The sequence below is a fragment of the Populus euphratica genome, unplaced genomic scaffold, assembly GCF_000495115.2.
Source record: "Populus euphratica unplaced genomic scaffold, PopEup_1.0 scaffold149.1, whole genome shotgun sequence".
Classification (NCBI taxonomy): Eukaryota; Viridiplantae; Streptophyta; class Magnoliopsida; order Malpighiales; family Salicaceae; genus Populus; species Populus euphratica.
This window is the reverse complement of record NW_011499946.1, coordinates 759986-769787: the sequence shown is the minus strand read 5'-3', so window position 1 is coordinate 769787 and position 9802 is coordinate 759986. Positions and strand designations below refer to the sequence as shown.

General features: G+C 32.1%; 1 protein-coding gene and 1 pseudogene across 3 annotated transcripts; both read right to left on the bottom strand.

Moving 5' to 3' along the window:
* Positions 1 to 692: 692 nt before the first annotated feature.
* LOC105137616 (21 kDa protein-like) lies at positions 693 to 1670 on the bottom strand (annotated as a pseudogene).
* A 1481-nt stretch (positions 1671 to 3151) lies between these two features.
* On the bottom strand, positions 3152 to 6149 carry LOC105137615 (P-loop containing nucleoside triphosphate hydrolases superfamily protein). 3 transcript variants are annotated; one of them, XR_844623.1, is made up of 10 exons: positions 5895 to 6147; positions 5719 to 5775; positions 5409 to 5466; positions 5114 to 5231; positions 4860 to 5016; positions 4445 to 4525; positions 4262 to 4369; positions 4000 to 4063; positions 3535 to 3631; positions 3153 to 3464 (listed from the first exon to the last, which is right to left on the bottom strand). XR_844623.1 is itself a non-coding variant. In XM_011043420.1 (9 exons), the coding sequence occupies exons 1-9, from the start codon at positions 5958 to 5960 to the stop codon at positions 3621 to 3623; spliced, it is 720 nt and encodes a 239-aa protein (XP_011041722.1). In that variant the 5' UTR covers positions 5961 to 6147; the 3' UTR covers positions 3152 to 3620. The 3 variants fall into 3 exon arrangements, 2 of the variants coding, with proteins under 2 accessions (XP_011041722.1, XP_011041721.1); XM_011043420.1 differs by having other exon boundaries at positions 3152 to 3631; XM_011043419.1 differs by lacking the exons at positions 3153 to 3464; positions 3535 to 3631 and having other exon boundaries at positions 3638 to 4063; positions 5895 to 6149.
* Positions 6150 to 9802: the final 3653 nt, after the last annotated feature.

Below are 9802 nucleotides of genomic sequence, written 5' to 3'. Positions count from 1 at the left end.
ACCTTTTGGAATGAATGCAAGTTTAAACTCTTTTTTGACCATTTTTTGTATACTTTAGGGATGGAATAGAAAACTAGAAGTCCATTTGTTTGTGATAATAATAATTTTTTAAAATATTTTTTAAATAAAATATATATAATTTGTTTGTGATAATAATAATTTTTTAAATAAAAAATATATTTTTTATTATATAAAATTTAATTTTAATATTAGTATATCAAAATAATATAAAAAATAAACAACTTAATTTCAAATAAAAAAGTAACCTTTTTTAAAAATAACGATTTTCCAACTTAAAAATAAACATGTTCTAAACCCTGAAAAGGGTTAACAGGGGTGGGGTAAAAAACATTTGAGGATTGAGATTTTTTTTATTTCTTTAAATTACCTTTCATTCTCTATTTCTTATGCTCACATAAACATAAACTAATTAGTTTTTGAATTATATCTAAATTAAATATGGATTTAAAATTTAATGGATCTCATTATCATATGATTTTTTCACATTCTTCAAAATATTTTTAATACTTCATCCATCAACTAACTTTCAATAGTCTTATTAATCCATTCATTAACACTTAACATTTAATTTTAACATTTTATAAGCTTGTGTGATTCACAGACGAAATAAATAAACAATATAGAAGACAAGACAACAACATCTGATCAATCAGAAAACAACAATTCAATATATAAAGCCAGCTGCCATATCAGTGTAGGAATTGTCGATTGCTTCTCATTAATTTGAACATGAGCTTGCTTGCCCTTGGCTTCTTTTGCAACTGTTGCTGTCTTGACATGTAGTTAAGGGTCTGATGACAATTTTTTTTCTAAAATAATTTTCATATGTTCATAATCCTTCATTCAGGACTAAATTACAAATTAATTAGCCTTAATATTCAGGATTATGATATAAGAAACTTTTTGGATATGACAGTTCATCAGAAATGAAGTGCCTGCATACAAATTGTTCAAAAAAAAAAAAAAAACTAGTAAGGAAGTTTATTAAGAAGAGCCAAAGCATTGCTAGTCAGCATGGCAATATTCGCTATAGTCTTCCTGATCTTTCTCATCACTTCATTACTTATATTCCTCTCAGCAATTCCATCCATGCAGGTAGTCTCATCCGTTAACGCGGCACTCATCCATGTTTTTATGTTAGAAATCTGAAATTGAATATCAGAACCATTTAGTCTGCCTAAAGCCTTCAAAGACTGCTTCAACATATCGATGGAGTCTCCCATTTCATCAATGCAATCTTGAATAATACCAGCTTCAGTCTTGCTCAAGTTCCCTCCCTTTGATAAACGTGTTACTAGTTTTGATGTGTTGCTTGCAGCTTTGAGGGTCACAGTGATCGCTTTGTTACATAGTTTGAGGTCATTGGTTTTGATGGTGGAGGTGTAAGAAGAGAGGGACTCCAAGCAAAGTTGTGGATATAAGGTAGAATTGCAAGCTTTTTTTAGGTAATTTGTTTAGGTTTCGCTAGAATTCTTGGTGGTGGTGGTGGCGGCATCTGCTAAGGATATGCATAGAAGAAAAGTAAGAAGCAATGCTAAAGCATTACTTGGAATGAATATTTTAGCTTCCATGATCTCTCTTTATCGATTTCTCTTGATCTCTCACTCTATTTTGCATTGAAAGGTGTGAGAATACCCCAATTTATAGAAAAATCTGTCGTGGATGCATGCAAGTCCAAGTCTTGGAGGCTTTAGCATATATTTAAAATAATTCAATAAATCAGAAGGAGATGGCACATGCATGTCCATGCAGCTGTAGCATATATATTTAAAATAATTCAACAAATCAGAATGAGATGGCATAAAGACATGGTGGCTGTAAGCCATGAGATATGAGATGGCACATGCATGAATGTAATGCCTTCCGCCGGAAGATCTAGAAAATGAGATGATTTTCCGAGTTTTTCAGTTACTGACTGTATTTCCAGCTTATCATTCTATAAAATAATTATATTTTAAAGATTATTTTAAGATTTTTATTCTATAAATTACTATATTTTAAAAAATCATTTATATAAAGCATAATATTGTTCTTCAAATAAAACCTTTTCAGCTGGTCTTTTTATACATGAGTTGTTCTATATATCCTGAGTTTCACCACCGTAATTGTTATTAACACAACCATGAAGGATATTTATTTTTTCAGAAAAAGCTGCTGCATTAATAAAATACCACTAAATATTCACCGTATTTTAGTTCACAAAACATGAACCCTCCTTGCTCCATCAACAGATTGTGACAGATATAGCTGCTTATATGAGAATGTGCTCTCTGAGATTCGGTTAGATTCAATTTCAGTTTTAAAAGGTTAAAACTGAATAAACCAGACCAAACTGGACTGGTTCAAACAAAAATAAAAAAAACAGGTGGTACTATAAATTGCAACCCCCCTGTTCATCTCTTTATTAGAATCCAGATAACATTCAAATCCCAGTTAAAAACCTTCTCTGGATCTTAACCAGCAATCTTCATCTACTTTCTCTTACTTTCTGGAGGAGAGCTAGCTTGAAGGGAAAGGAACGATGAGATTTCAGAGATAATCAAATGTTCACCGTCGAAGACCACTTATTGGATGGTTTCATGGCAGCATGAAATGCAAACTCAGTAAAATTAAAAACTAAAGAAGGCCCAATACTAAGCAGGTCGAAGACCTGCCAGCAGAGGCTTCCGGTGGTGATGCTGATAAAAATTAAACTGGATTTTTCTATTTTTTACCTTCAATTAACCAAATCAAAACTAATCAGTTTAAACTGGTTTCAATTCAATTTCAGTTTTGATTTTCTTATAAAAAAATAATTTAATTATTTTTTCAATTTCAGTTTTGATTTTCTTATAAAAAATTAATTTAATTATTAAAAAAAAAATCAGATCAAACCAAAAATGCTCACCCCTACTATATTTGCCATTAAATCCCGCAGTGAAAGTGCAAAGTACCTTCCTTTTCTCTTAACAAAACATGCAGCGAGTAATCAATGCAAATAACGTAGCACCTTGTCAAGTTTTGGCACTTGTTACTACAAATTGCAATGTGTTTCCCTTGATTCAGCCCCCATGGATTCCCCTAGGATGATTTTTTTTTGGGCAATAAAACGATACCTCTTACATTCAACCACAATTAAATAACATACAAGAAGTCTGACGTAAAATACTAGATGTCTCTCTACTCATTAGCTGCGAACAATAAGATCATATAATTTGGAACATTCCATTCAGAAACTTTCTAAAAAGAAAAGAGAGCATCTAGAAGCATACAACTTTGTATAAAGCTGATTGTGTTTTCTGTTGATCATTCACATATTGGAGTTTACCTGCACCCACTTTATTCCACTTATTGAAACAGGTTGGCTTCAAGGGTTTCTTGCACCTTGAACAATGTACAGGCACCCGTAAAACCATTAGACACTGAAAAGAAGCTTAATCCTCGAGGCTGAGAAATGTTTGTCACTGTGCAGTTCAAATAATCCTTTGGCTGATAATTTCACTCCTTTAAGAAAACAGAGGTTTGCCAACTTACTTAAGAGTCATTGCAGTCCAAAAGGTTGCAAGTCCAACTAAATACTGGAACCTTTTGATGCTCGGCCTTGACTGACAATTTTCAGTTCATTTCCCAGCTGCAGAAAGATTAACTCCATCAATGGCATACACTAATTCTTTGACTAGCATACAGGATAGGCAGAATTTTCCATGGATGTAAATGCCTTGAGGGTTTTACATGCCTTTTCAGCTTCACAGAATCTGTGTTAGAATCAAAAGCATGGAGGAATTGATAACCTAATATCTCATATTAGTGTTTAAAAGTGTGGAGCAAAAGACTTGCAGTGTTTCCTCCAGTGAATATCGGATTCAAAGTAATCCTATTATTCCATTCAACATTGAGAAAGCTAATATAAATGTGGCCATTAATATAGAGCAGATAGGATTTGAAAGTGATCAAGGAATGGCAAGGCATGTTAAAATGCGAAATAATGAGACATCATACCACAAGCAGAAAAAATAGGGCGGACTTTTTCAAAAATCTCATCTTCTGTTCCCACTGCGTCGATCTGCACACATTTATATTAACCACTATAAGTCTCAGAGATCATTTACTTTATATGTAACTGTAAACAGAAGTGAACTGCTATATAACATAGATCATGACAAATATGCATAAAGAATCTAACAGAAATGCAAGACTGAAGGATAGAAACAAGATAGTTAGAGACAAGAGTTATAAGGTAGTTAAGTTTCCAGATACTTACCTTACGAAGTTTCCCTCTCTTGGAGTAGTAGTCAATAACAGGAAGATTTAGGATTTCAAACACTTTAAGACGTTTCTTGACTGTATCTATGTTGTCATCAACTCGGCCCTGCAATGAAACAATATACTTCAACAATTGCTCTTACATATTTGAATGGGGAAAAACTATATAACATATATGCACCTGATTGCGGTTTAGCACTCGTTTGACCATCTCTTCTTCAGAACAGTCAAAGAAAAGCACAACATTCGGTTCAAGCCCAATCTGCATCAATATCAACATGATTATACGCTCCACAGCCAGCAAAAAAATCATTTGATTCGATGAAAATCATCCATTGACCAAATCACGCTTCAAATTCCCATCAGTTTGATTTCTCCACTGTTTTCCTTTCATTATCACACTGCTCAGTTTCCTTTAACATTTATATGATATTCTGCTAAACCATTACTCTACCTGAAGAGCTTTAACATAACTGGAGATCATAATCAAATTGCTAGGAAAACAAACCAGATCCTTTGAATATCAGTGCAAACATCAGGATGAGAAACTACATCTTTCATGAAAGTTGTGAAAAAAAAAAGAAAAGGAAACTCACTAATTGTTCAAATGCTATTCGATTCTCCTCAGTTCGTGGGAAACCATCAATGAGAAATTTATTGTTGTCACTTGATTCCATCTCTTGCTGGATGAGTCTGACAGTCACTTCTGAAGGAACAATCCTGCCTTCTTTAATTGTGTTAAGCATCTGGGACCTGGAAATTTGATTTCCTTCATCAGTGGAAATGTATTTAATTTCAGAATGTGCTAATAAAAGATTCTCAACAACTCTGTTTCACTTAGAATTATTACCAATTTTCACTGTTAGACTCTATTTCTCTCCTTAACAACTCTCCTGCACTCAGATGTTTGAATCCAAATGTTTCAACAATCTTTTGGCATTGTGTGCCTTTTCCACTACCAGGACCCCCTGAAAGTTAAGGAATTAATTTAATTATCATGCATAACTATTAGAAGAAAGGGAGGAAATCAGATATGAACAATTCACCAACAACAAATTAACAAAAAGGGCAAAGAAAAAAAACAGGCACTGCGCGCGCGCACAAACACAACTAGTATTATAAATGCAAGATTCTTAATTACCTACCTAGGACAAAAGTAATAAATGGGTTTCTCTCTTTGAACGAAGTAGTTGCATCTTTTACCTTCAGCATGCAAATAAGCAAAAATTAGGAAGCAAATTATTCCAAACATAAAGTCATGAACAAATCAAACACTGTAGATAAAAAATAGCAATTGACAAAATTGCCCATACATTATTAGACAAGGATAAACACAAGTTGAAACCAACAAAAATCTTTCACAATTCATGTAAACACAAACTGCCTAAAAATCTGATGGATAATATCATTAGCTCAGTTACTACAAGGAAACCAAACAAGATATGAGAGCAATACCATAGTGGGTGTCTCTGTACTAAATGATGATCTCCATATCTTGAAGCCAGAAGCTGCCTGTAAGAAACCCAACAAAGAAAGCAGAGAGCAACACGAACAAAACAAGACAAAAATGAGTACTGCTAGATTTATAAAGATGATATCTTTTTTGTCAATTCAAGAAGTGGGTTAGGCACCTGATCAAATGAGGTTGATTTCGAGGTGGAGATCACTGGAGAAAGTGAAGTCACGCGCCGCCACATGTCTCTTGGTTTCCTTCAATCTCTAGCTCTGGTTGAAGCGTTTTTGCGTGGATTCATTGCGGTATACCGTCGAATAAGTAACGCGCAATTGTTATTGCTCAAGGCAAAGACCGACCGCGGGGCTTTCGGTCTGGCAACTTGTGGTTGGTTGGGTCCAAGTTACGATATAAGCTTACTAGGATTCTAATAATAATAATAATAATAATAATAATAATAATAATAATAATAATAATAATAATAATGAGCTAATCGGTGACAAGTAACCCATGGGAAACTGGTCTAATCAAGCAAGCTAATTGAATTTGGCACTCGGAATGAGTCTGATTAATTGGAGCGTCTGGTTCAAATTCCTCACCAAATAATTAAAATAAATTGTCCGTAGAGGAATATATAATGTTTTGAATTAAAAGAAATTGTGAAAGAAAAAAAAAACATGAAAGAGTGATATAATGATTAATTCGTTGATTTCAGAAAAGGGCAGCAATAAATCCCAGCTGCCGTATTTAAAGATGGATTGGCCTGCATTAATTAAAAAGAAACGGATTGAAATTACCCTCTAATGCAATTAAATATCTGGCCAAGATTTTTTGAGGAGGCTCATGAATAGAATCAACCACCGATCTGTAAGAATGCCGAACACGTAGCATAGGTTTTCTATTTTCATTAATTAGTCTCACACAACTACTCCTTGAATCATTCTGCCGCACCAGGCTACGACCAGTGGCTCGGCTTTGTTGTCTATCAATTCCAGATCCTATTAGGATTGTGTTCCAAATTAATTACGCATAGATTTTATTGATCAATTAATTAATTTGATATTAAAAAATATTAATATTTAAAAAAATTAATTTGATATTAAAAAATATTAATATTTTTTTAAGAAATTAAAATAATAATATTTTGAATTAATCTAAATTAATCCATTTAATTCATAACTTGAATTTTAATTGCGTTATTGAATTCAGTATGTTTTAGGGAAAAAAATAAGATTTAGTAATGCTGATGTTTATTGTTTAGGATTTAAGGATTCTGGGTTAGTTTATTTTTTAAAATTACTTTATATGATCTTAAATTATAATTTTTTCGTAAATTAAATCATCTGAATTTGATGATGCTCGTGGAGTAATTAATGGTAAAAAATCAAGAAAGGGAGAGCGTTTTCCCTCAGGCTGTCTGTCTGTAATAGGCCCAAGATCCAATGGCCAATGGGTGTTCAATGACACCCAGAAGTCCATAAGGCTCCTTGTGGATTGGACTCTCAATTCTCAAAGGTCAGACATGAGAACTTGTTGAGCAAATTTCCCGTGTCCCTACTGATCCTTTGCCCATTTTACTGGTTAAGGCCTTAAGGCAGACTGGGCTGCCTTGCCAATTTACCATTGAAGGCCCAATCTCGGTGATAGCAAGCCCATAATTATTAAACCCAACTTACAAGTTCATCCAATTACAAGTTACAGATAAGATAAAGCAGGTTAAGTCGAATGAGTCCAGAAAAAAGTTTTAAAAGAAATAACAACATTGTTTTTGTTTTGAGAAAAATTCAAAAAGAAATTAACTCGAATTTTGACATAGTGTTGGTTTTTTAGATTAATATGTTCAAACAAGGCAATTATTTATTGAATTTTTTTTTAACACTCAACGCAATTTAAGAGATGGCCATGAGCATGTAATATTATATTTTAAAAGTGTTTTTAAAAAAATTTAAAATTATTTTATTTTATTTTAAATTAATATATTTTTAATGTTTATAAATTATTTTAATGTACTGATGTTAAAAATAATTTTTAAAAAATAAAATAATATTATTATAATATATTTTAAAATAAAAAATACTTTAAAAACCAACCCTTATTACACTACAATAAATAAAATATGGGATTTCCTATACCATTATTGTCCATCTATCTTTACCAGGCAAACTATTTTATCGTCATAATGAAGTAAGATTGCTGTACTTATATTAGACATTCCATTAGTTGATTTAACCATCCAATCCTAACCAAATCACAAAGTCAAAAAAAGAATCAACCACTTTTGATCACACAATCAATCAATTCAAATTCATTTGAGCCAAAAAACAAAAAAACTACTCATTTTACCAATTATTCCAAGGTTAATCATTGAGACCTTTTTCTTTACTTTTTTTTTTTTTTTTTTTTGTATTGGTTGGTTCAACATCTTTTTCCCTTGATTCAGCATTAAAATTTATTATCCCTAGCAGTAGGTCCACAGCAATTTAGCACGAGGTAGGCTAAACTCTGCCCATACAAGAAATTATGGATTGCATGGAGAAAATTTTAAAGGTGTTGCCAACATAGCACTCAAAGGATACGACAACCCTACTTTTTATTTCTTCCACAGTTTAACCAGCCAAGACATTCTCTGAAACCTTGATTGCATATGTGTGAACTTCCACAAATTGAAAGGATAATAATTATTTAATTTTTTATATCTTTGTTTTTGTTCGTTGTTAAAGGATAGTTAATTTCTTTTGTGACGATTTCAATACCCTAACATTACATCATTAATCACTAAGATTAAATTATTTAATATAACCCATGGGGGAATATAGGAGGTGAGAATTAAGAAAACATCTGTTCAATGGAATCTTAAGTTTTGGCATGATCATGTTCAGATTCTCTTCGTATTGGTTAAAAACCACGGGGAAAAACCGAGAACCAGAGCGAATTCTTGCTTGGAATCTGCGGCGGCAGCGTTGCCTAACAATGTTTTAATTTTGAGTAGCTAGGTTTTCAACAATGCACATCTTGATAAATATCAACGAGGTTAATTTATTAATTAATGTCCGGCATGTATGTTGTTGCGATAATTATCTATTTTCGAAGAAAAATTAAAAATGTAGTGTGTTTCTAAAAAATATAGAAAAATAAAAAATTCTTATATTTCTTATTAATAAAAAATTAGAATGGAAGTCGTCACTTAATATTTTGATTATTAGAAATTCTAACTGGTTTCAGAGATTAGATATAGAGACTGATTATTTAAAAAAAAAATATTAACATCTCAAATACGTCCTACCTAATATAGACTGCATTGTTTTATCTGATCAAATGTAACGTCTTGTTTTATGGTTTTAATTTTTGACTTGTTTAAAGTTCATGATAAATCCTCCTAAATAAAAAGATTCTTATCTTAAAATGCGATTAAACCTAACCGTTTTATTATCCAGAAAAAATGAATTAAATATCCAACATACACATTACGTGTAATGTCATACCCGGATACTAAGCGACAAACAAAATAAATTTTTTGTTATTTTTGAAATTTTGGTCAATATTCTCTTAACTTTAATAAACTAGTTATTAAAGCTAAAATGCATGCTAAAATATTGTTTTTGGTGTATGAAAAATACAATATGATTTTTTTTTTGCTTTGAGACACTTGACCTTATGTACAAAAATATTTTTTGTTTTTTTCAATTTTTTTATATTTTTTGAAAGTTTTGAAAAAAATCGAGTATTTTAATACTGAAAAATACTGCCCGATATTAATCAAAATGACATAAAAATTATGAGAAAAAATTATAAAATTCTAAAATAAATATTTTTAAATTTTTTTTTTAAATGAGCTGCTAGACCTGGCCCAACCTTTTTGGGCTGGGATGGATCTGAGCCATCTACTGTGGGCTGGGCTGATGTCCCAGCCCAGACCTAATTGGGCTGGTTACTGTGCGTTAGCACAATAACCACCCAACGTTGTATTTTTACAGCACAACATGAAATCACGTTCTGCATGCAAAAATGCAAACGAAGGACAAGGAAATAAACGGTGGGGAGGAGGCTTACCTGGAGCGGTGGCGTTGTTGATGTTTTTCATTGGGC

Excerpts from the sequence above, each read along its gene's own strand:
- LOC105137615 (XM_011043419.1), bottom strand. The coding sequence starts at position 5,960 with ATGTGGCGGCGCGTGACTTCACTTTCTCCAGTGATCTCCACCTCGAAA. Across the intron at positions 5,776-5,894 it reads AATCAACCTCATTTGATCAG|GCAGCTTCTGGCTTCAAGAT; the intron begins GTGCCTAACCCA and ends GGTTTCTTACAG. Across the intron at positions 5,232-5,408 it reads ATTTATTACTTTTGTCCTAG|GGGGTCCTGGTAGTGGAAAA; the intron begins GTAGGTAATTAA and ends CTTAACTTTCAG.